The sequence below is a fragment of the Ursus arctos genome, unplaced genomic scaffold (genome assembly GCF_023065955.2).
Source record: "Ursus arctos isolate Adak ecotype North America unplaced genomic scaffold, UrsArc2.0 scaffold_4, whole genome shotgun sequence".
NCBI classification, from domain to species: Eukaryota; Metazoa; Chordata; class Mammalia; order Carnivora; family Ursidae; genus Ursus; species Ursus arctos.
The window spans coordinates 20,108,627-20,135,411 of NW_026623056.1; the positions used below are offsets into that span (position 1 = coordinate 20,108,627).

Below are 26,785 nucleotides of genomic sequence, written 5' to 3' on the forward strand. Positions count from 1 at the left end.
AGTACCTGACACCAGTGCCTTACCCTAGTACGGAGTGACCCCCTGATTTCTGATTTTGGGCATCGGATGGTGCCATTCATTAAAACAGGCAGTGCTGAATGAAGCCCCACGTTTATGTGGGTGTAAGGTAGAATGGGAGGTCCTAAAACCTTTTCAGATTTGCGACTTCTGCAAATGAATTGCTGAAAGTTTTCCCCAGATGTTAGTGGGATGTTCTCCATAAAAAGTTTCTTCTTTGACTTTATTCGCCCCCCTCTCCTGTGTCCTACCCTCTGCACGGGTGCCCTCCTCTCACCCTGCATGGTCATGTCTCCTGGTAATCTTACTCTGCCCCAGCACTGGTGCCTTCAGTGTCTCTGCTGACACTTAAAACCCTGAACGAACAGAGGGCCAACTGCCTGATAGAAAGCTTCAGGCCCAGACAGGGTTCATTCATGTTTGGTCCCAGTCAGTGCGGTGCCGGTTTATCACCCGTGTGCATTCTCTGCTTTCCGCTGAGGCCGAGTGATGTTTGGCTTCTTGCTTCTGTTTATTTCTATTTTTTAAGTTTTTTGCTGTGAAATTACTGACTTCTTTCAGATGTTCAGGTTTATGAGGGTTCTGTTTTTGAATCCAGTTCCACCCTCCTGTATCCTAAATTGTACTCTCTTTTTCACCCTGCTGTGGTGCATTTGTTCCTAGACATCGTCAGGGATGACACCAGACCCAGAAAATATTTTGTCATGTATTCCTGGAAAATTGAGTATGTGTGTTTGTTCGTGTTGACTGTGGATGGTATGGACACATATCCATGCTAACTGATATTTTTGGTAAATATCATTCTCAGCTTTCTGCCCTTTCTCCTCACCTTCTTAGCATGGCTTGCCACCAATAGATATACATTTTACATAATAAAATGTATTTTCTTTATCAGGTACTGTGGAAGATGCGTTAGGACTTGAAAACATGATTAAAATATAGATTCTGCCTAGGTTTCAAGGACCTTTGTGGCTGGCGAAGAGACAGACGTTTTAACGGGAAGGTTGTAATGCCAGCTGGGCTAGGACACGTCTAACATTAAAAGCACAAAAGTGTCTGTATTAGGAGTATGCGAGAGGAAAAGAATAAACTCGAGCGAGGACTCTGATGAAGTTGCCAGCATATTCATCTTTCCTTGTGAATTTAACACCCAAATTCTTTCTCTCTGCTGAGGTTCTTTGTATGTAACATATATTTTATTTGTAATTATAATATACTTACATGACTATATTTAATTTTAATATCTTTATATAGATATATCTGTTTCTAAATTATATAGAATGTTACCTAGCTTCTGCCTCACCCCCGCCCATGGCCCTTCAATTTTTATTTTATCATGATTTGAATAGTATCTGGCAGAATGAAAGATTTATGCATTTTTTCAGAAGGTGACCAAAAAAAGCAGTTGGAGGGATGATTGATATGTATCTCAATGTTTAGAAAACTATCAGAATTAGGGAGAAATGTCTGTGGTGTATCAGGAAATAGGAAATTATCTCGCCATTTGCTGGAGGTGATTGCTCAGATGTGTCTTCAATAGGTAATGCTTAAATCATAGTGTGTGCACACACACCCACACACACACACACACACACACACACCAGTCTCTCTGCCTTCTTAACCATTTATCCTTACTGTCTTTTATTTGATGGTTTCTTTTACCCTGTTCCTTTCTAAATATTACCTCCACTGGGACCTAATTAGACCCCCTCAGAATTCACAGAATGTTCGACTACAGTGGGCTCCAAATGTTATCTTAGACATTACGGGATATTGGACACTAATGACGGTTATCCATTGTGTATAGAGGTGTATAAGCACCTCTCTGTCCAGTGTTGTCAGGCTGCAGTGAGAACAGTCGAGGAAATAGTTCTCATGACTTCCGAATGGTGAAGGGATTTTTCTCTCCTGGAGTGACATATTGCACGTGGAGACCTCTTATGTTCTAAAGTGAATGTCCACAGCTGAAGTTTATCTTTTTTGTTAAGTTCCTGCTTACTTTAGCCCTGAGATGGCTTTGTGACTTTATGAGGAAGGTCCTGCTTCCACAAAAGCAAGCTTTGTAGTGAGCAAGCTTTTGTAGAAAAGGCATACCATTCACCCTTGACCAATGCTGGTTTGAACTGCGTGGGTCCGCTTATAGTGGATTTTTAAAAAATAAGTGTAGTGCACTATGGTAAATGTGTTATCTCTTCCTTAACGATTTTCTTAGTGACATTTCCTTTTCTCCAGCTCCCTTTATTTATTGTAAGAATACCATGTATGATACGTGTAACCTACAAAATATGTGTGATTGACCGTTTCTGTGATTGTGAAGGCTCCCAGTCCACAGCAGGCTGTTAGTAGGGAAATGTTGGGGGGCGTTGGAAGGGATACGTGGATTTTCCACTGCTTGGGGGACCAGTGGCCCTGACCCCTTAGTTGGTTAAGAGATAACTGGACTTCTCCTCTGTGGAATAGTCATATTTAGAAAAGAAGTTTAATTCAAACTCCAGCCAATCAAAATGTTTTGTAAGATTTTTGAAATCATTGCTCTCTTAGAGGGGTAATTGAACATTGCTCTTTCCATTTACTTATTTATAATATGCAAAAATATTCAAGTGACCCAGAGTTGGTTTTACCCCTAGAAAAATTACACCACAGATTGCTTTGTAGGAAAGTATACCACCTCTGAAGTCTTGAGAGCTGGGTTCTAGGGCTGGTTCTGCCTGTGACTGGGTCTCTGCGCCTTCGGAAAGCTGGCACACTGGCCTGAGCCTCATTTCCCCCCCTTTAATAATAAAAGAGTTGCAAACTCTTGATCTGGAAGACACCTGAAACTTGGTCCCCTCTTTTTTATCTTTTAATTGTATAAATAATGTCGTAACGTTGTGTAAGGCTCCGAACACTTAGTAGAAAAAAATGTCACCCATAATTCCACCACCTAGATACAGGTATAATCTATCATTTTTGTGTATTCCCTTAGTTATTAGCATAAATTACCATAGTGCTATGTATCACTTGGCATCATACATTAAGTATTTTCTGTATCGCTGCATATTCTTGAATGATTACAATTTTAAAATCTGTTTAATATTTCATTGGATGGTTATACCATATCTTACTTAATTATTCCATTATTTTTATCTATTGCTGTGATTACTGTTTTTATGCATAAATGTAGCTTAGTCCATCAAAAATTTTGAACATGATGTTAGAGGGTTGAGATATCAGGGTCAGAGGTTAATTTTTTATGGTCATTCAAATCCACTGATGACTTGTGTTCTAAAAGGGGTGTTTCCATAACTGCAGCAGGAATGCATGAGTGAGTCAGTATCTTGCTGGTTGTGCCAGCATTAGATACGTCGTTTCTTTGGTATTAGCATTTCTTTGGTTATTGTAAGGTTAAACATGTCTCCTCATGTCTCATTTGCAGTTATATTTTGTATATGGCATTTGAAAATGAATACTTGGCGATCTTTGAGAGCCTATTCACTGCAAAACAAAGAGAACATATTTTAATGAGAATGGTGCATGGCTTGTATGAAGAAGAAGTTCTAGAACTTTTTGAGTCACACGAAGGGCCCCTTGAATAAATGGAAAGACACACCTTATTCCTAAATGGAAATACAGAGGTTGTTAAGTAGTTATTTTCCCTCTACATTTCCTGTCATCTCAGCACAACTTTCAAGTTTATTGTTCTCAGATCTTCACAAAAATAAATTCTAAAACTGTCTTGATAAAAACCCAGGCCAAGTAGCTAAGAGAAATTCGATGAACAGGAGTAATGAGGACTGGAGACCAGCCTGGCCAGCCTGGCCAGATGCTAAAGCACGTTAGAAGGCAACCCTCATGGAAGTGGTGGTGTTGGTGCTGGGATAGGAGACTGTTGCGGTCACAGGACCACAAGGCCCAGGGCACCTGCACGTGAAACTGAAGGTGCTGAAAAGCGATGTCTCGGAACATTCTGAGAAGGGTGGGTTATTCTGACAGCCTTGGGGTAATTGGTAAGTGTTAATGAAAACGAGTTATAGTATAAATATGTATCCAAGTAGACCCTGATATGAGTTATAGATCCTGTTAAACAACAACCAGAAAAGAATTTTCTGGTTTCTTCTTTCTTAAGAAGAAAGAATTTAGATTTATTGTATCTGTAGTAGTGGGAAACAATACTGTTTTTAGTTTAGAACTGGGGTTTGCAAAACTTTTCTGCAAAGGGTCAGAGAGGAGCTATTTTAGGCTTTGAGGGCCAGATGGTCTCTGTCACAACCACTCAACTCTGCCATTGGAGCACCAGAGCAGCCGTGGATATCAAATATACGTCAAATACTTGCACGACATGCTTGCATTCGTTCACTTATTTATTTATTTTTAAAGATTTATTCATTCATTTTGAGAGAGAGTGGGAGCGAAGGAGCTAAAGGAAGGGGTAGAGGGGGAGGGAGAGAGAATCCCCAGCAGACTGCCTGCTGACTGGGGAGCCAGACACGGGGCTTGATCCCAGGACCCTGAAATCATGACCCAAGCGGAAATCAAGAGTCGGACACTTAACTGACTGAGCTACCCAGACGCCCTGACAATATGCATTTATAAAAAGAAACATAACATTTTTGAATGCCAGCTTCCCCATACAGCTGTTCCCAAAGTAAATTTTCTGAATCTTTTAATTTTTTTACCAAACGCTGTGTGAAAAGTACTATCTCATTGTTGTCTTCATTTGTATTTCCCTTCTATTGAAGTTGTGTATGTGTGTGTCTTTTATTTTTATTTATTTATTTTTGCTATATTTGTTTGCTACTGAGATCTCCTCTTCAGGGAATTGCAGGTAGGGTTCATTTGTCTTATTTTAGCTCCTTGTCACTTGATGTCCTAAGGCCCTGGAGATCGATTTGGTAACTCCAGTCCATTGCTAGACCAGTAGGGCGCCATTTTGCTTTGTGAAATGTAACTGTTCTTGTGACTTTGTATCTACAGGTATGGGACTTGATTTTCAGCTCACACCTTCCCTGTGTCCTAAGCTGGCTGCTTGCCAATAGACTGAAGATGGAGGATTACTTTGCCACTACTTTGCCTCTCGGTCCTGAGCTCAGATTTTGGTTGTGTTGACCGACTGCTTAGGCTCTCCACCTCCTTGAGAGTTAGTTGTTGGCCAAATATTACCCGAGCCTGCCCGTGCCCTGGGATCCTGAAATCCAGCCACGGGCAAGGTCTGCCTTTGCATTTCTGTCCATCCCCGTGAGCAAACCTAGAGCTTGGGCCTCGCTCTCTCTACTTGTGTGGTTTCATAGAGCTATCAGTATTATGTTTCACCCCTGAGTTATGAGAGAGATTTCTATTTTCCAAGAGATACAACTGAGAAAATGATGAAATCACTTGCACAGAACCACACAAAGATTCTTAGAGGACGTATACTGCGAGATTATTATAATTACCGAGGTAGAAATGTCACTTTCTTGGTCCAGTGTGTCCATGGCCTTGGTGTGCTGCCAGCACAAAGGCTGTCCCTGCCCCTCCCTGCAATCTTTCCATTGTTGTATGTGCCACAGGAACTGAGACAATTATGACAGAGCTGAGCTGGTTTCTCTTCTCTTTTGGACATGAATGTTTGTCACAATTCTGATCACCATTTCTTCCTCCAGATTATAAGATTGTAAAAATATGGCTATATTTATATTTCCTTTTGCTGCTTTGGGCTTGAAGAGTACCATTCATAGCTTTTGTTTGAAATTCCTCTATTAATGACCTGTCTTCGTAGACATCATCTGCTGCTTAGGGAATGCTGTCGTGTTCAGTATTTCACCTGATCTCCTTAAGCACCTGTGAAGTAACCAGAGCAGGGAGGGTTGTCTCCATTTTGCAGGTGAGGAAATGAAGGCCCAGTGTGGCCTGGAGGCATTGGCCTGAGGCCACCATGGGAGCTGGTACCACAGCTGCCCTTTGATATATGACCATGTTACTCCTAACATTTTTCTTTCTGTCCACAAAACTGCCTGTCTTTTTATGAGTTTCAGAGATTTTCTTGTCTGGAACATGAAGAAATTAATGACTTTTCTTGAGAGCTAAGCATTAGTGCTTTTGCCTATTATTTCTTTCTCTCTGTTATTGGCCTGAGTACTTCCAGAGAAGAAAGGACATGTAACTATTCCCCTTTTCTTCAGACAGTGAGGCAGACATCTTCTAAGAAAACAGAGACGCTGAAGAAGCTGTGCTTGTTCTCTGGTATTCTTAACAACATTGCAACCATAATTTTGGATTTTTCTCCCTGCGGCTTTGAGCTGTAGGCTGCCACCGTGCATAACATTTGGGGCTCACTGATTCCTGTTCCTATTTTAACTATATGAGTTTTGTGTATTATGTGACCTTTGTCTTGAAGATGTGACCTTCAGATTTAGGGAACTGGAAATTTAGGAAGTTTCATTAGGACTTGAATCCAAGTAGATTCCCTCATGAGTACAAAGACTCGTAGAGATGTGGAATGTTAGAGTTTAAGGGGACTTTCATCCATGTAGCCCCCTTAATGAGAAAATGTGGCCAATTAGTGACAAAGCTGAGGCAAGAATGCTGAGATTAGGTGAGGCTTCCTATGGGTTTGCTCCATATCACTGAGTGCTGCCCCCGCCGTGGCACGCCTCTTCCCACCAGACTCGGGACTCTGAGGGCTGGCGCTGTGTGGGTTCCGTACCTGGCTCTGCTCCGTGCATGGCTCTGCTCCCTAGTGGTGATCAGAGCACTTGCATAGGCACTCGGGATTTGTTTGCACCATGAATGATTTGAACCTGTCTCTTTTTGATATTATGTCATTACTCTTATCGGCAAACTTCATTTTAAGGATTATGTGGGGGGTTTAGTTGTGGCTTACAATGGGAAACAAACCATTCCAGGTATATTAGGGAGGAAGGATTTAGTATATGGTGTTAGGTGCTTCTAAATAATTGGAAGGGTTGTATACAGCGGGCTCAAGCCTGAGCTTCTAGTAGTGACGCTCAGAGCCACACAAGATTATTATATGTTCCACAGTCAGGACAGCAGAGAATCATGAAGCTACCACAGAATTGTTGGGTTGAGGAGTGTTGCACTGTATTTGTGATTAAGAAGCCTCTGTCAGGAAAGTGGCACCGGGACCCTGAGACATGGAGTCCAGCCACCCATCCTGCCATAACTGCTTCCTGGCATCTACAAGGCTACAGATGGGATATGGGACTATGGATGCAGAAAAGTCCCATCTCCATGGCCATGCTTGCAGCAGAAAGTAAGCCAGAGCTGCAGCAACATGGCCTTCGTCTTACTTTTGTCTTCCAAATCTTGAGCCAGTACATATATTTTGACAGCATCTCTTTTGTGATCAAGCCCTACCCGCAAGATAGCCTCTGCGATATGGCAAGTTTCCGTGCTAATCCACCGTATGCAACATAGTAAGGGTTACGGTTCTCACGACTCGGGCATATCTTCCATAAGCCTCTGTGCGTTGTAGATACTGCACCGAGGGTGGATTAATAATTATGTTCTTTGAGACCTCTGTTTGTCAGTGCAATTAATTATATAACAGAAGGTAATGCAACCACTTTACTTTAGGGAATCCCTAAGGGAAATTCCTATTTATCAGAGAAAATGCCATAAGGAGGGAAGATCCTGAGCTGGGAGAGTATTCTCAACTGTTTTGGTTTTAAACATCTTGGAAAGTACTACAAGGAGACATGCAATATTATGATATAACAGTGCTTACCATGTCTGGGGGGAGTTCCATCTTTGGCAAGGCTTGTCAACTTTCCATCTTGTATGCCTCCTCCCTACCCCCGCCCCTGTAGAATATACATTTAGAATTTGCAATGGAAATCAATATAAAATGGTTTCTTTAAAATAAATTAAACTGACTTATAGCCTGTGGGCCTGCATTGTATTCTTTTGACTTCATCTTCCTTAACTCTTGTGTAACCCCATATTTAGAAACGTAAAACAATTACAAGTAATCCCCCCTTCACCTTTACTCTTGTACCCTAGTGAATACATTTGGACACATTTTATTTCAGTTTCTTGTCCACTCCCTTGTTTTTTCTGTTCCAAATGGAGAATCAGGCCAACCTGTTGTCCTTCTACTTGAAGCCTAGTGGACATGATAAAATCACTGGTAGTATTGGTAGGGGTAGGGGACAGGAGTGGGCAGATGGTAAAGATGTAATGGGAGTAAATAATCTGGTTTTCTCTGAAAAGGCAATATTCTTTGCTTCAGAAGAAAGGCTGAGCAAGTAGGGTCATTCATACTAGCTTCTGCAAGATTTTTGCTGTACCTTGCATTCTTCTAGTCCTGCATAATCATTCTAGTACATTCTCTTCTTACTGCAAAGCACATGTCTCTGGAGCAGGGAAGTCTGAAAGCCTCCTTTACTTAGCGTCGCTAATTGCTCTGCCCTCTTAGCAATGGCAGTATTAAACTCAAAGTATGGGAGGTCTTTGGCTATATGAAACCTTTGGGAGAAGACCCGATCACACTGAGAATTCTCTTGAATTCAGCAACCAAAACCTCATTATCACAGTGTTACAAGTAAATGACTATATATAAGTTATCAGCTAAACTGGGACACCTTTGAGAGTGGAAAGGGACATTGTTGGTAATTACATCAAAACAACAAGCATACCTTAGATGTATGGTCACCCTTCTTACAGCGAACTGCGGATGACGGTGTTTGAAATGTGAACTAACATGATTCAGAAACAGATTTTAACTGTCTATATTCCCAAACCTTTACGTTTACCTTCTTTTTTATGTAATAATCACTTTCTGAGCATTGATGATGGAACAGATTCTGTGTTAGGCACTAGGAAGATAAAGCAAGATGCCATCTTTGTTCTTTATTTACTTGCAGTCACTCTTGTAATGTTAAGATCGGCAGATTTTCAGCCTGGCGCACAGCATGGCCCTCATAGGAAGGCTGGGGAGTAATGCATTTTGGACTTCCCCCCTCAAAGTGAAATGTGTTCTGCCAAAGGGTGTACATTTAAATAAGGTACAAGGAACTGTTCTATCAATTTGCTTATTTTGTTCTTGGGATTTTCTTAAAAAGTTGACATGGGGAAACATTTATTTATTTATTTTGCCCAAGAAATTTTGAAAACTACTGGTTTGAGATTTAAAATTTTATGTTATTATTCTAAAGTCATAAGGCTAATTGTAAAAAAAAAAGTGGGGAGTTGGACTTTTAAAGTTGGAACACAGAAACAAACTGAGAAAAACAAATTAGTAGAAAATTTAAAAAAGTAAAGAAATAAAAAAATAATTAATTAACAAATTATGTTAGATATCTGGAGGGCTGCCATGTGTCAGAGGGCTTGGGGTTCCAGAGGGCAGAGGTAGGACCGATAGGTGGTTTTTATGGGAACACATAATTCTTTTGGCAGTTACAATTTTTCTGCCGTGGAAGGGGCTGCCATGTGAGGTAATGAATTCCTGGTCATTAGATATGTTCAAGCAAATTCACAGATGGTGGTTAAGTTGCAACTTCAGCTCCACATAAGAAGAAATATGTTTATGAACAGTTTCATGTTTCTTGGATATTAAACTTACGTATTGGTGAGTGTTGTTGCTTCTTACTTTACAAATGTATAAAGTGTGTGTGTGTGTGTGTGTGTGTGTGTGTGTGTGTGTGTGTGTGTGATTTCCCAGAGTCTTAGCCAACCTAGTATTTTCTTCGTGCATTGCATTGTCTATTTTGCATGGTGGTCCGGCAATTGATAAAAATGCAGAAGGCACAACATCAGTACTCTCACCGAGGGAGATTTAAAAGGGAATAACATTCACCGATGTCATTCTGAAACTGATCCGAAACAGCCGTGCTCGTTTTCAGTCAGCTGCCATTGGTCAATGCCTCCACAGATTTTGTCTCTGTTTCAAAATCTTGAAATAAAAGTGGAACAACTTCCAACGTGACTTAAGAAAAAGGTCACCAGTTGAAAATGGTTTCAATTGTTTTGCTATTAAACGTGAAATTGCAAAACTAGCCTCTCTTACATAATTTGAATTTAGAACACATTCTAATGAGAAGCCTGCCTGTCTGTTTTTCATACCATTTCAAATACTGAGAAATTTCTCCAGGCTCTTGGACTGGTGCTAAACAAAAATTATTATTTCAGAGCATATGATGATGCTTGGAGTTGAAGTTGAATCTCTTTGTTTTCTAAAATGGTATCTCATGGTGCTTGCACGTTAAAAATCTGTGTCTCTCCACTCTCCCCCTTTATTTGTCCAATGTCTGAGCATTTTTATTTAATTTTACAATATCCTTAATGTTTTAACCTGAGAGTGGAGTAGATTTGGGGTTTGGCAGTAATTTAAGATGAAAATTAAGTAATAGGGAAACAAAGATTACATTGGAAACTTTATAGTAACATACCAAAACTCAAACAGTAATTCAAATTATAGTGTCTATACTGTGTATCTTGTAGCTGTGATTCTTCTTAGTGGGTTATAGGGCCTGAATAAACATTGCTTCACAGAGTCACATGTTGTATTGTCAGATGGAAATACAGCTGAGATTTGTCAATGGTGGACTGATCTTCAGTGAAGACAAAAGTAAATATTTCAACTTTTCCAAGTTATGTCTAAAACAGATTTTTTTCTGTTATTCTATTTGTTTTTATTGGGATATTAAAGTGATTTTTTTTTAAAGATTCTATATATTTGAGAGAGCGAGCATGAACGAGGGAAGAGTAGAGCGAGAGGGAGTTTTGGCAGTAGAGACGTAGACTCCCTGCTGAGCAGGGAGCCCAATGTCGGACTCGATCTGAGGACCCTGAGATTATGACTGAGCCAAAGGCAGACGTTACACTGACTGAGCCACCCAGGTGCCCTTTAAAGTGAATTTTTAATAAAGAGAAGTGCAGGGGCGCCTGGGTGGCACAGCGGTTAGGCATCTGCCTTCGGCTCAGGGCGTGATCCCGGCGTTATGGGATCGAGCCCCACATCAGGCTCCTCTGCTATGAGCCTGCTTCTTCCTCTCCCACTCCCCCTGCTTGTGTTTCCTCTCTCGCTGGCTGTCTCTATCTCTGTCAAATAAATAAATAAAATCTTTAAAAAAAGTGCAAAAAATTATTTAAAAAATTGAAATCAATTAAAACATCACTCAAAGTGCTAATAAAATTCTATGATCTGTGTAATGGGCACGACAGACTTGTAAACACGTAACTAAAACATAGTGCTTACATATTTTATTACAAGTCGGCACAAGCTGTCAGGGGAGTGCAGACAAGTGAACAGCAGTTAACTGTGGACCTACTCACTTAGTGGCGGGTTTGGAATGAGATTTCACGTACCACCGGAGAGATCGCGAGGCCTCATTAGAAATGGTATCTGTGACTTTTCCATACTCACTCTTTCATCCTAGTGGAGGAGCAAAACATAAACTAGGATTTTAAAACCTTTATGAACCAGGCACTCAGAATCTCATCTTGTAAATTTGTAAATCTACTTTTAGTCGATTTCTGAGCTCAAAGTCTCAGGGTATTGTTTGCCCCTTTCTCTTAACCTTGGACAGAAAGACAGTCTGTTAGCATCAGAGACTTAGAAGAAGCCTCCTTAGGAACACATTTTTTTGTGAGCCTGGTACACTTCACAGACGTGCTGTACCATTTTAGAACATAAAATGATGTCATGAGAGGGAATTTTGGAGATCATCTTCTTAAGGCTTATTATTGTAGAGCTGGAGAAACTGAGGTCCTGAGAGGGTCAATATTTTCTTGGTCATTTAGTCTAGTAGAACCACTACTATGGAAGGGGGCCTGGAGTACAAAGTTGGGGTCACATGACTTTGGCACTGAATTTCCATGGCATGATTTTCCACTGACTCTTGGAAGAGAGATTCTTTACTTCTCTGTCCATTTCCATACCTTTTACCCACTCTTTCTGGTTATCATCTAATTATCGATAGACTTACAGGCTTGCTTGGTGAAACTTTTCTCCTGCAAATGCTTTTTGAAAGTAGAACTGGGTTCGAGTGCACCCTCTGATACGTATTAGAGGCTGGGTCACCTTGGAAGAGTTGCTCCAGCTTCTCTAAATCTTGGGTTTTGAATTTTCAAAATTAGAAGAAACAAATCAGTCCCTACAATTTCTCACAGCTAGACTCTATGACCTCTTGGCCATTGTTGTAGCTGTTGTCACCCATGTCTACTTTCCCGTGAGTGATGGGAGTTGTGGCAAATAAAGACCAGTTAGTTAGTAATTGGTTTGGGTCTGTTCTCCCTTTCACCTTCTCCCGAGCGCCCTGGTCTTCCAGGGCTGTTGTTTCCCTGTCATGGTTGATTGTTCCCTTTCTGTGTGACATTCTCAATCTGAGAGGAAAGCTCAGTGAGGACATGTATCTCTATTCTGCCTCACTTTTTTGTCAGAAGCAAATGTTTCCTTGTCTGGACTGATGCTCCCCTCCCTGCTGCTGCTTAGTTTACCTGGATCCACGATGCGGTGGAATGGTTCTTGTCACCCACGGTGTTGCCCGCAATGCGGATTGTACCTTTCGCATTAACTGGAATTCATACTAACTCTCTGCAAAGCGGGTTGGTATTTTATGTGTGGATTTCCGTCCTGCCTCCTTTCACTTTACACTCCCTGGTCAGTGGGACTCAGGGCAGTCGAGACAGGTTTGTAAGAAACCTCAGCTCACTCAACTTGCAGACTTGTCGGAGGAATCATGGGATGTGAGAGGTGGAAGGAATGGCAGCAGGCATCTAATCTTTTTGTTTACGGATAGGGAGAGACACCGAGGTTCATGGAGGTCAACGTACTAAAGTCATCATCGAGTCAATTAGTGGCTGAGCTAGAAATTACACCCAAGTCCTCTGCATTTAAGTCCAGAGCTGTTTCCAGTATTTCCAATTGTGTCTCCGATAGCCTATATAAAGGTTTGGCATTTCTGCAGAGTTGTTCGTAGTCACCCCTTCCAAGTAATGCCAGCTGTCCACGCAGAGAGTGGGGCGCTTAGCCAGTGCTGGGCCAAAGTTGCCTGTAGAGAGAAGTTGAGTGAATACATTGACATTTTCAGCCCATGGCACATCCTGCTTTGCCCTTCCGGCTCTCATCTGACCTGATGCTTCAGAGGAAGAGTGGTTACATTTGCTGTTCAGCTAACAATTTGTGTAATTTCCAGCCTGCCTTCTTCTTTAACGTTGTCTTCCCACGCTTCCATCACATGCCACAGTCTATCTGCTTCATAATTACACTGGTAGGGACCTACCTACATCACTTGGAAAAGGTTTGCCCAAAGTACTTATTTACTTGTGCATAATAAATCTTGATTGATACCTTGGTAATCTCGGAGATCAATCTAAGATTTCCTTCCGCAATAAAGAGGACTGAGGAGTCAGGGAAGCGGGGCACAAAAAAAAAAGAAGAAAAATTAAAAAAGAGGGCTGTGCTTTCTTACTGGTGAGCTCAGAGGAGAATCATAGATGCTCTGGAATTTCCATGGCTTTGTTCGTTTGGGGTCTGTTCTAAGGTCAGGATCTTCCATGGCATCAGAAGAGTTAGTCCTCATCTAATCCAGTCACCTTGTTTTCAGAGGAGGCCACTGCCATCCCAGGGAGCTCATGGCAGAGCTCTGTCTGAAAGCTGGTCTAATGCAGAAGATCCAGTATCCTCCAGCTGAATACCGAGCTGTGGAAGGGATGATGAGCTGAAGCCCAGAGAGAGAGCACATTGTCGTATTTTAATAGATCATTAAGAAAGCAGTTTTGAAATTGTAGGAAGGTTCTGACTTTTAGGTAAAGGCGAAAGATCGTGAAACACCTCCAAAGTTATAGAAAAAGTATTATTTAAATTTTTACTGCTTGTTTATTTTACTTTATTATTTTTTTATTTGAGAGAGAGTGCACAAGTGGAGGGATGGGGTCAGTGCAGAGGGAGCGGGAGAAGCAGGCTTCTCGCTGAGCAGGCAGCCTGACGCAGGGCTTGATCCCAGGCTTCTGGGTACATGACCTGAGCTGAAGGCAGATGCTTAACTGACTGAGCCACCCAGGCATCCCTGTTTCTTGTTTAAAAAAGAAAATGTTGCTAAGGGACATGAATCCTGAACTTGAGTCTGCCATCAGATACTTCTGATCTCTAAGTCACTTAGCACCTCAGTCTCTCACATTTGCTACCACTAAAATAGTATGTTAAAACTTGTCTCTTCTCGTGGTATCATTCATTTATTAGCAAACATTGACCAAGAACCAGGCGTTGGGTTAATTGCCAAAGGAGATTTAGGGACTAATGCAACATGATTTAAAGATTAATATAAATGCTCTAAGTCAAATATTTTCAGGCCTTCAATCAGAATATACACATAAAGATCCCCAGATGAGTCTAGTATACAGATAGTTTTGAAAACTACTCCGTTAAGCTTATAGTACTTGGTGTTAGATGATGCCATGGAATGATTGGTTGGTTGTTTTTAAATTTTGATGATCTATGTAAATGTTTAAAGAAGTGTACAATATTGATTTTAGGAAAGAAGAACTTGAGCAAACACTAGTTAGTTCTATTTTTGTGGCTGACAATGACTTGTCATTCACATGATACCTTTAGAGAGGCTGAGTGGCTTTTTTTTTTTTAGTATTAAATTTATAGGTAAAGTGAGTCCTGTTTTTTCATCTGCAGAGGAAGGGTCTTGGTCATCATCTGGCCTTTTATGGCTGTTTGTGATCCATTGTGCTTTGATTAGTTTGGTCGAACTATTGGCTACATCAGTATGCGACCCTGTGGCTGATGATGAGTATTGTTTGGTGGAATAGAGTAGAGAAGACATTATGGCAAGTCATATCTAGGAGCTAGGAGTGGAGATAAGAGCAAAATCTACTGTTTCTAAGTGTGACTTCCTTTGGGTTGTGATTGTTTTGTTTTGTTTTTTGTTTTTGTTCTTTGGTTTGTTTTTTTTGTTTATTTGTCGTTGTTGTTTTGTTTGTTGTTGTTTGTTTGTTTTTTCCCTCCAAACAGGAAGGTAGTACCAGGATGAAGACTATGGATTTGGGGCTGAAGACTTCAACTTTGCTATTTGTCAGGATATATCTTTGAGCAAGTTATTTAGTTCTTATAGTCTTACTTTCTTGACTGCTGAATGTGGAGAATGAGAACCCTACCTCATATAATAGTGAAGACTGTTAGAAAATTGCTTGGCCTATAGCAAGTCCTCAGTAAACACTCGCTATTTGTTGTCAGTGGCTTTTTCGTACCCACTGAACAGCTAGGAAGAGAAGATAGAGAGCGATGGAGAGAGGGTAACAAGTAAAGCTTTTTAGGTGCGTGTTCATTGCTTTGCATGTGACAAAAGTTCCTGAAAGTCCAGTGCCTAAGGAGCCCAGCTCTCGGCCTCCCTTCGCTTAGACAAGGGCCATTTCTCTTGTTTGCCCCTCTTGGGATGGTGTTTGCGTATTCTCACAGCCTCTGTGGAGATCTTCCCTTTCACTTCTTGCTTTCGCAATGATTGTAAGCTTACAGTGAAACTGACCTAGAACCAGAGGAAGTAAGAGCAGGGTGAGTTTTGGTCCAGCAAAACCAGCTCTCACCACTGCTTATCTTTGTGTTTACGTTGGTCGTTCTTGGAGAAGCTGAGAAACCCCAACTGACATGTGCTAGTTCGTCTGTTCACTAAACTTGTGAGGTTTCCTCAGACCCGTTGATCAAAAGAGAGGGCTGTAATTCAGGTTTCAGAGAAGGAAAGCCCTATGGAATATTAGAGCTGATTGGGACTTTATGGACATTCATTGTGCAAATGAGTGTCCTCTCTTGTTAAAGGTCACCCTGGCGAAGTTGAGACTAGAACCGGGGACATGGAGACTCTGTGTCTGTGCTCTTGGTTTATCACCTGCCTTGGGTCCATTCTGAACTGGTTCAAGTTTCGTCGATAGAGTTTTTATTCTTGTTAGATGACTGTCCAGAGATTAAAGTCCTAGCCTCTTATTTCTCTGGATAAAACCTTTAAAAAGTAAGCTCAATTTATCTTTCAAACCTAATATTCTCCTTGCGTCCTTCATTTTAATACAACTGGTCTACTCCCTATTCCACGGAAAGACCTTGCTTCTTCCTTGAGCTTACAGTATTTCCAGGCATTATCTTTATTGTTCCATTTATCCTCAGAACCAGCCAGCTTTCAAAATCCTTGTCAAGGGCCACCCCTTCCTATGCCAGCTCCCATCACACACACCCCAGTTCTTTTTGTATGCTGTGTATTGCTCTTTCTTTTTTCACATATATAAATATCTCTTCTGCAGGTAGGCTTTAAGCTTCTTGAGTACAGGGTGAGAATCTGATTCATCTCAGTACAGGATGAGAGTCTGATTCATCTGGAGCTCTAGTGTCAGGCAAATATAGTTATTCATTCATTAAATTAACAGACATTGTTATTGAGTGTCTATCATGGATTAGGCCCTGGGATTTGAGAGTGATAATTGCTTCTGTTTTTAAGGATTCAAGAGTTGAGTTTGGGATACAGGCAAGCAAAGAGACAGAAACGTGTGATGAGTACAGTACTCCAGGTGCTGTGGAAATGTAGTGGGAGGGTATATAACTTGAACTGGATGATAGCATGGATTGTGTCTTTAAGGACTGGTGGGAAGTGATGCTGAGGATCTAAATGGCACATAGTAGATGAGACATCATTTTTAATTGTGAGGTAGCTAGATCGAAACGCAGGGAGAGCAAACCTAGAAGAAATGGATGAATTTCCAGCAGAATATGAAAATAACCTCAAAAGAAGTGTAAAATGACTGTAACTATCGTAGAAGTTACTGGAGATATGATTAAGATCGATTGTTAAAGAAGGTATCACATCCAAATGACTTTGCAGCAAGTTCTGATAAAATTTTAAAGATCAGAAAATCCCAACCTCATCGTTATTAAACAATTCCAAACAGTAGAAGACGAGGTAGAACCCTCATGTGAAACCTAATGATGATAAGTAACCCAAGGAGAGAAACAACACTATAGAATGATCTTATTCATGATTCTGTGTACAAAAATTCTCTGTAAAATAGCATATTTAATTCATCAGTATATCAGAACACTGCAACTGTGACTGAGTAGGCCTTTTTCTAGGAATGCAGAGATGGTTCAATCTCTGGAACTCTTATCAGCAGGATTCATTACATTGCTAAATTAAGGGAGAGAAAAAGAGATGACCGTATCAGTGGAGGCTAAGAAGGGAGATACAGAGATTCTGAAGAGGGACAAGTAACCAAAGAGATCAACATTTATCCATTTACTCATTTATTGGTAACATAGCTTTCTAGAGGCTTCCTAGCCAGGCATCGTGCTCATTTAGTGAGACTACTCAGAAGCAGCAGCTTACTGGGTCAGTCTGTGTGGATTGTTATGATATAATTCTTAATTCCACCTGGAATTAAGTTACTCTTCTTTTGGGTGGGGGGGCGGTGTGAATTAGGGAAATGTTCACAGTATCAGAGACATTTAAGCTGGGTCAAGATAAAAAAACAAAAAACAAAACAAAACAATAGGGCTTGGGAGAAAGTGAAGTGACCTAAGTGGCAGTGTAGATGGTGGGCAGAGCATGAGCAAGAGTGTGGGGTCAGGAACATTCATTACAAATCCTGTGAATGGTGTCACTGGACCACTGTGGGCATATGGAAGAATGGTATGAGGGGTTGCCTTTCAGGTCATCTGCAAACAGATAGATGGCCAGACCTTGGCACTCTCAGGAGGTGAGCTGGAGGTGTCTCCATGGGGAAGGCAGTATCAGGGTAATATGAGGTATTGGGGATAACTGTAAAGATGATGGAGTCAATTAGTTGCATATTGATGCTTAAGTTTTCATTTTTTATGCTTTCCCAGAAGTTGCCTGTTCTTTTATATCTATGGCATATCTGAAAAAGCCAGGATTCTACAGTCAATTGGCAATGTGGGATTGATCTGGAAATGTGCCTCTTTGCTTTAGAAATCACTGCATCCTATATTAACCCGTTTTTTTAAGTTTCTATTTTGGAATAACTTTAGGTTTATAAAAAAGTTGCAAGGATGATATTAACCCGTTTTTAAAATGTACAAATAAAATTTATACTAACATGCGCAGAGTGCATTAAAGTTTTCGAATCTTCATTCTATCCTACTTGGTCCTGACCTATGTTCACTTTAGTCATGTTGAAAGCAGAACAGACACTTTCATCCCCTTTCAGTAGAAGACCGAGACTCAATTAAAAAAAAAAAAATACATATACAAAACCAAGTTTAGTGTTTCTCAATCCTAAGAGATGGGCTTTTTTTTTTTTTTTTTTTTTTTTTTTTTTTTAAATCTTCTCAAATGATTGTGAATGATCAGCCAGGGTGAAGAGCCACCGTAAACCAGACTCATGGTGGTTTTTCTCTGTTGGTTTTGTGCTGGGCCTTCATGGTGGTTTTCGGAATATGTAAAATCTGGTCCTTGCCCTTTCAAGGAACTCACAGTGTAGCAAGTGTCTGTGCATTGCCTGTGTGATGGGACAAGGGAGGAAGAGGAAGAGCAGGGCCTGTGACTCAGTGAAAGCCTGTCACTTCAGTAGCAGAAGCCTCCCGATTTCCTAGTTGAGCGCCTTCCTCTCTGATACACGTCATCCTCTTTTACTGCGAAAACTGCACCTCCAACACTTTGCTTTCTCTTACTTGGCCTAACGCTTTAGAGTATATAAACCACTTCAGTGGTGTCATCTCACCCATTGTCCTAAAACTCTCGAGTTAGGGAGAAAAGGGCTTTATCTTAATTTTGAGGGAGTTGAGGTCCCCAAGGTCCTGATGCGGGGAGGGGGCTGTTCAAGGTCACACCACTCCCTCTGAGGCTCCTGCCTTTGCCACCACGAGTGCCCCATCCCTCTCTGTCACCCCATCTCTCCGTGGCCCTGCCACGTGCTGAGGACTTTATTTTTCCCTGCATTTCCAGTGTTCTTTGTCTTTACAGACATCTGGAGGTAATCATGTACCCTCTCAATTAATTCAGTTCAATTAATAAATTACGGGGTGGATTTGGGGCTGGGAGCCGGCGCAGGGTGCCTTCCGGGCCTCCCTGTGCTGGAGAGCTGTTGCAATCAGGCTTGGAGAGCCCTCTTCCTCAGAAGCTGTCTGGGAGGCTCCTCCCCAGCCTGCAGGCTGCCTGGAGGGGTGACTGGCTCACCCTGACAGGCAAGACATCATTTTTCTTTCCTCACACAGTGTATTGTAATCTGATCAGAACAGCTCTTGGGCTGGGCTGCTTTGCCTGCTCCTAGTTATGTTTTTCACAAATGTTCCCTGTGAGACTCTCAGCATGGCTCCTGATGCTTGTCAGCAGGGCTGACCTGTTCATTACGGGTTTGAATATTCCTCGCCCTTAGCTCCTAAGTGCCAGTAGGGTCCCAGGCTTTGTGGCACACAGGGTTCCCCTCCCCTCAGTCTGCAAGGTCCCCCTGGTGGGGAACATAACTGCTCCTACCAGAGGGACATTTTAAAGTATCCTGACATGCGCTGGTTATGTTCTTGTTTCAAGAACAAACTTTTGGTGCTTCCTTGATGTTGACCCAATAAATTCAGGTTTCCTTCTCTGCGCTTTGTGGCTCCATCCCACGTTTTAGTCACTTACGAACTGCTTTTCCCTGGTGCTCCTCCAGTCACACCAAACTTGAGTGCTGTGCCCTTTTTTTGCCTGTGCTGACATGGGTCAGGCCAGCCTCTGCTCAGCACTCAGGGTCCAGTCTGAATGCCACCTCATTAATGAGGTATTCGTTCTGCTCCCAGTGGGAAGTCATCTTGCCCTTTTCTGCTCCCCAGAAACACTTCTATTTATTTTTATCTCACTTAGGCAATATCACCTCATTTAGGTAGCTTAATCACGCTTTAATTGGTGTGGTATTCATTTTAATAGGTTATTAATAAAATTGAAACTTTTTTCCAACCTGGCTGATATCAGGCTCTCCTACCATAGAAACTTCTTCAGGTTAGGGACTGTTTCTTATCATATCTATTTCCTGGAGAGTGTTAGCCACTAAATAGGTAACTGTCGGAAGAGATGTTTAAGATCGGTTGAGGGGAGTGTGCCATTTTCTCTTCCTCCAGTGAAGGTCAGGTTTTCATCCGCCTCCTCCTCCCCTCATTTACCTTTTCTCTTTCTTTTCCCTTCTCCTCAGAGGGCTCTGTCAAGATTTCATTAAGTATGGGTTAAGGGGAAATAATGTTGAGGTGAGGTAGGTTGCCTCCATTTTCATGCTTCTGTAAGCCAACTGTGTTTCTTTCTTTTTAGTTCCAGATTCCAACAATGTCTCACCCATCTTGGCTGCCACCCAAAAGCACTGGTGAGCCCCTTGGCCATGTGCCTGCACGGATGGAGACTACCCATTCCTTTGGGACCCCCAGCATTTCGGTGTCCACACAACAGCCACCCAAGAAGTTTGCACCAGTAGTTGCCCCAAAGCCCAAGTACAACCCATACAAGCAAGCTGGAGGTGAAGGTACGTGGGGGGGATTTCAGAGTCGGGTGCCCAGAGTGGGAGAGTTCAGTATAATAAAAGTGATCTATCTGCACAATGCTGTGTCGGAAAAAGATAGCTCAAGAATTCCGTGTGCTTATCCTAGTTAATAGCCTGTCAGAGGTTAAAAAAAAACATCTAGAAGCTATCAAAGCAAACCTTTCTTTTAGGGGTAAAGAGAGTGAGACCTCTAACAGGTTATAGGGCCAGAACTAGAACCTTGGTCTCTTCATTCATAGCTCAGGCCATTCTGCTGTGTTATCTTCCACCCCGTCCCATTGTCTTGTAGAGAAGTGTCTGCCACCCAGTTGCCCCTCCCTCTTGCCATTGGACACATGTCCCCACTTGCTGCCAAGAAGTGGTCTCATGGGAAACCCATATGAAGTGACCCTCATGAGGCACCTGGAATTGTGAAAACTGAAATTGTTGACTCCCCTAGGCTGCCATAGGATAAAGTTGTCGGGAGAGCTTTGTGAGATCTGCGTTTGCTGAAGGTCACAGGCAAACGTGAGCGAAGCCTCGTTCTAGGGGTTGTACCAGCAGTACATTCAATTTTCATCAGTCAGGAGTTGGATGAGCCACTGAGCTCAGCATCCCAGGTGTGTATGTATCTGCATATTCCCATACCGAACCTCACAGGCAGCATGAGGGTGCCATACTGTTGGGGTGAAGAGCTTCCATATTTTTACCAATCAGTGTCAGCAGCTCAGCCAAATCCATGAAACTATGACTTACCACTGACAACAGAGGAATGGTAAACTTCTGGAAGCAGAGAGAGAAGAGACAGTGAAAGGAGATTCGGCGCCCCCTTTCTCTGTTTTCTCCCTCACCACACCCCCACTTTCAAAAAAATGACCTTACATCACCTTTGCTGTGATGTTTCTTATTGCTTCTTGGGTGACATGAGTGTGTTTCTTCCAGCAAGTTTTTGTGAGACTGTTTCACACTCTGTGGTATAGTTCAGTCTTTCTCTTTTCCTCCTAGTCTTCTCCCTGTCCCCAGCAATCACTTTACTCCTCTGTTGGTATTGTTGTTAGAATTGAACGAGTTCTGGAGCCAGAAGCCTCGTCCAGATATCCAGCTTGTGTGAGGGGGCTGGACGCTTCGGCAGGTGGTAGGGAAGTCAGGCATCCGCCCTGGATCTTCGGGTATCCTTTTTCCAGAGAGGGCAGCAACAAGACCATCAGAGAGCTACTCTGGAAAAACAGGAAGTGGCAGTCTTGGTGCTCGACTACTCTCCATGGCAGCGTCTGAGTTTATAGGCCTTGAAGGAGACTACATCTCCACGGTCAATCCAAGACTTAGCGGAACTGGTTTTCTTTGTTCTTTAGTGGTGATGCTTTAGTAGTTGCAGGACTGGGACTGGGATTTGGAAGAGAATCCCTCCTCACTAGGACAGGAGGGGGCCGTATGTTGGCTTCCTTAATTGTTTTCCCAACGTTTTCCCTTATTTACTTCCTGGGGGATTTTTATTTTGTCCCCAGTTTTGGGGGAGAGCTGAAATGGACTTCCCTCTAATATGAAAGGAATAAGATAGGCTCCCTCCTGGAATAGGAGGCAAACGTGTGAGGAAGCCTTCGTTCGTGTGACAACCGCTACCCACCTGAGGGGTGGGCAGTGGGGGCAGGTCCCATATTAAGTAGGCTAATAGGTGGCATGTGCAGGGAGGAGGAATGTGTAGCGGTCTGCCTTCAGACCCCTTCATTCTGAATGCTGTGAGTCACAGTGGCTTGGCTCCTTGGGTGACTCTTGCTCTTGACATGCCCTGCTCTCTTCACTGTACTCCCTGTGGTTCGCTCACTGCCTGTCTGGTTCTCTGGGGACACCGGCATCCTCTCCAGAACTCTGCAGCTCACAATCATTTGTTCTTTCTCAACATCCCACCCCCGTCCCTTTTGTCACCTGTCAAAATCCTGCTGGTGTCGCCCTCTCCAAAATGGCCAGACATGGCCTCGATCAGAAGTCATCATTCCCTTCCCTGGGTTTCCACATGCATTGTGTTCTGTGACTCTCACATTTCAGTTTTTTGTCATTCCTCCTGCTCTTGCTCTGTTACTGTTCAACATGTGGTCTTTGCGAAACACTCTGCTTCTTCATTATCATTGTATGGCCTTCTCATACAACCCTATGAGATAAGTGTTTTTTTCACACGGAAAATGGGAAATGGGAGTTTAGAGAGGAGAGATGACCTTCTCTATGGTTTTGTGGCTCCTGTGTTTCTGAAGCAAGGCTGTTGTCCTCGCCCAGGTGCTATCCTGCTTGCCCTTCTCTTCCTGGCATTTCTGGCACCCAGGCCTCATGTGATGGTGATACTTCCTTGTAAGAATGTAAGCTTTGTTTCCCCATTTAAGCAACAAGACATGGTTTCTCACTCGTCCTTATGTTTCTCTTGGCTCCTATTATGCTACTGTGTTTTTAGTGGGAATGATTGTGTATGGTCAGATGTATGTCTGTATGTTCCTCTGTATGTATATATTTGGATGGATGGCGGATGGCTGGATGGGTGAGTGCTCTGCTCAGTGATTCTTCTCTTGCAATAAACAGTTTGGAATATGGCATCCTCATTTGAAGCAACTCAGTCTCATTTAATTTCTGAAGTCTTGATTCTTTCTTGCAATTCTGCCAATCTCTCTCTCTCTTTTTTTAATATAACCTTTTTTGAATACGTGAAAGAAGAAATTTCCCTTGCATATATACATTTTAAAGATAAATATGGGGAAAGGTTCATGGATATTCAGACTTTGTTTTTAAATGAAGCTACATCTCTTCATCTGCTCTGTATTATGACATGATATTTGTTGCAAGTGTGAGATTTGCTTTACTTTCTATTTAATTTAAATGTTAGTGCATTCCCTGTTACTCTAAACATTTTTCTAATTTATGTTATTTTTTGTTTACATTTTCATACATGTTGAAAGTTCATATTCATTTTCCTTTTCTTTTTCTTTCTTTTTTTCCCCTTCTTCTTTCTTTTGTTTTTGGGTCCCTGTAGAATGCTCTGCGCCGTTAGTGAAATCTCCAGACAGTAGGAATCACAGTTTTTATGTGCGGGGCGAACTGAAGATGCCGGGATCTTGTGCCTCTGCCCACCTCTTCTTTGCCTCTAGTACATACTCTCCCTCGGTTTCTCATCCCTACAGTCTTTTCATCCATAGCTTAGTTCAGAGCCTGATGTCTAAGAAGCTTAACTGCAAAGACAGAAAGTTAGAATCAATAGAAAGCATACGGTCTATCTTTTTCTGGTGTAAATGTGAGAAGTGCAAGGCAGAGGGGATAAGTTGTTTGCTCAGAGGTGCATGGCCTGCTCAGGGCTGACCTCGGGTCCCCTCTGTCCGATTCCAGAGTTATACAGAACTTTGGGCTGTATTCTAGTGACGACTCTTTCTCACTACACCGTCATAGAGTTCTTATCACAATGTGCCTTACTTGTAAATGAACCTGTCTCCTTCAGTGAACTTGGAGCTTTGGGAAGCAGGGACTGCCTGACTCATGCCTTTACTCCCAATAACACCCAGCAGGATACCTGCCGTATAGTAGGTCCTCCGTAACATCTGGGGTAATGCTTAGGCTGTAGCATTATAAACCTGCTTATTCGGGCACAGATCCTGGCTTCGCAGCTACCTGTTAGGTGTTAGGGTTCTGTAGCTCCACCTGCGTGTTTGAAGTACTCTTACCCTCCTATCCCTGTTCCTTGAGATTTTTAGTCCAGGAGTTATGGAACCACTGCCGCCTGGAAGTTTTCAATTCCATTTCTTACCTTGGTATTATGTCTGCAATGTCTGGAGTTTGCTTTCCCATTTTATTTATTTATTTATTTATTTATTTATTTACTTATTTACTTTTTTTTTTTTTTAATTTTATTTATTTGACAGAGAGAGACAGCCAGCGAGAGAGGGAACACAGGCAGGGGGAGTGGGAGAGGAAGAAGCAGGCTCCCAGCGGAGCAGGGAGCCTGATGTGGGACTCGATCCCAGGACTCCGGGATCACGCCCTGAGCCAAAGGCAGATGCTTAACGACTGAGCCACCCAGGCGTCCCGCTTTCCCATTTTAAAATTCTGACTGAGAGTGGCTAAGTACCCACATGTTCTGCACATCAACTTATATTTATGGGATCCCATATGTCATGAGTTTTCTCTCTTTTTTAGAAATTATTTATTTATTTAAGTAATCTCTACACCCAGCGTGGGGCTCAAACTCATAACCCCAAGATCAAGAGTCACAGGCTCCGCTGACTGAGTCAGCTGGGAGCCCACCTGTCGTGATTTCCTTTAAAAGGTACTTTGCTAATAACCTTTCTCTAAAGGGCTTTGTTGTTTTTCCCAGGTAGTGGCTCTTTAGGCCTTCAGATCCCTGTATCTTGCTACCATTGTTCTCAGACTTTCCACGGATCTTCTTTAACGAATTGTATCTCCTCAGTCCTCTTTGAGTGACCCTGCATTTCTGAATGCCTTCTCGTGTTTAGAACATTAAGCTTGTGAGCCCATATATATTTCTTACTGTTTTACCTTCTTAAAAAGTTTACACTGTTAAATGCCCGTATAATTTTTTTTTTTTTTTTTTTTTTGTGGGATGGTTGCTGTATATGTATGGTTTTCTCATCATCTTCTATTTTTGGCTGATGAGGACAACAAGATAATGATTCTTTTTTTTCTGGTCTTTAAAGTACTAGCCAGTAATGTTCTGTATCCTATAATGTGGGTCTTCCATCTTTTCTCGATTTGCAAAAACAAAATCAAACCAAAAACACAAAACCTTAGACTTTGTTGGCAGAACAGGGTATAGATCTTTCTTTTTCTGTTCTGGGTAGATACCAAAGTAAGTGAGCTTTCCTACTTTACTAATACATTATTTTCTTGAGATGGTTCTGAAATGTTCCTGTCATTACAACTCTGGGCATTGGAAATAAACATACACATAGACACACACGCACACACATGCATGCAACCTCTTTTTCTCTTTTGATACTCTGGCTGAATGAAACGTGATAATTATGATAGATTATCATCCAGAATCCTTTGTAATGTTTCCAAGTTTGTAAATTTGGAGTTGCCTTGTGGCCTGAAATTTACTTTCTCAAATTTCTGAAGTTCCTTTGAAAAACGTTTTTTATGTAAGATTTTTGGAAAGATTGACTGCCCAGGGTACAAATTCAAGGGAAGTCTTTCGGTAGAATCCCTTTGTGTTTGTACAGCCCTTAATAGTTTACCCTATACTTCCATATTCGCCATCATTTCATTCTCCAAAGGTGCTTCTTGCCGTAGTTAGGTAGTTATTGCCATTTACCCGAGTGGTAAACTACCAGAAGTGAAGTAACATGTTCAGTAACCATGTAGCTAGTAAAATAATAGGGCCAACCTCTGCTTTTTCATGTCTAAGGCTCTTACTGATGTTAAAGGGTTCTATTTATTGGAGATTGGGATAGACAGCTTCCTCTACTCTAACTCCATTACTTTATTATTTCATGGTTCTTCTTGGATTAATTTCAAAATGATTGCTCTTCTCACAAGCTATTTCTACATATATTACCTTATACACTTGTAGGTAATATACATAAGACCTCGGCTTTCAAACTGCCTACATTGGTTCGCCTAGACTTGGAAAGTCTAATGAGAATGGGTGAAATGAATTCTGTTCAAGGAGGATCCTAAACCTGGAAATTTGTGACTAGATCTCATCACGCTTTCTGCTCCCCCAAGGTTATTCATCCGTTTCATGGAGAAGGAATAGTTCTAGGCAATTTGCTAATCTGGAGTAGACATAGTAGCTAGAACAAAATGCCATCACAAACAACGGAATCCCCCATGGTGGAGATGGCAGCCAGTCTTCCTTCATTTCTGCTTTTGTGACAGAACCTTTCTTCATGCATTAATCATAAAGTCTCTGAGCAGCAGAACTAGAAAAGAGTTTGAAGGTCATGTGTTCTAGTTCTTCCTTTTGTCAGATGTGAAAACTCAGTCTAAGAGGGAAGGGAATGGCTTCCCAAGTGTATCCCAGGGTTTGGGGCTGACCTGGGGCCCAAGCCTGGATTTCCCAAACGTGTGCATTCCACCGCATCTCCATTGTCTCAGGTTGGAAGAGGCAAGACAGGCTTGTCTCCTAGGAAACGATGAGTCCTGGATTATTGATATTGGTAGAGATGTAGCCATTAGTGATACGAAACTGGTTTGGCTGGACATACTTATTCTCTCAACAGAGGCTAACATGTGAGGGAAACAGACGGCCACCAATGGCAATATAGTTAAATAATGTAGCATGGATTTTCTCTATCATTTCTGTGTTTAACCTACAGGCCGATTTGGTACTGCTTCTCTTCTTATGGTTAGTAAATTTTTTTTTTTTTTT

The 26,785-nt window shown here is 41.9% G+C and overlaps 1 protein-coding gene across 36 annotated transcripts in view; it reads left to right on the top strand.

Annotated features, from left to right (window-relative positions):
* LPP (LIM domain containing preferred translocation partner in lipoma) overlaps nucleotides 1–26,785 on the top strand; it is a 655,397-nt gene that overhangs the window by 193,657 nt on the left and 434,955 nt on the right. For 34 of the 36 annotated variants that reach the window (XM_048214797.2, XM_048214791.2, XM_048214810.2 and 31 more), the window contains one exon: nucleotides 20,217–20,424. The exons of 1 other annotated variant lie outside the window; for it this stretch is intronic. In XM_048214797.2, coding sequence (XP_048070754.2) covers nucleotides 20,232–20,424 — 193 coding nt within the window. In that variant the 5' untranslated portion in view covers nucleotides 20,217–20,231. Of the gene's footprint in view, nucleotides 1–20,216; nucleotides 20,425–26,785 lie in introns of those variants that run through there. One more of the 36 variants, XM_057306908.1, reaches the window with a different exon arrangement.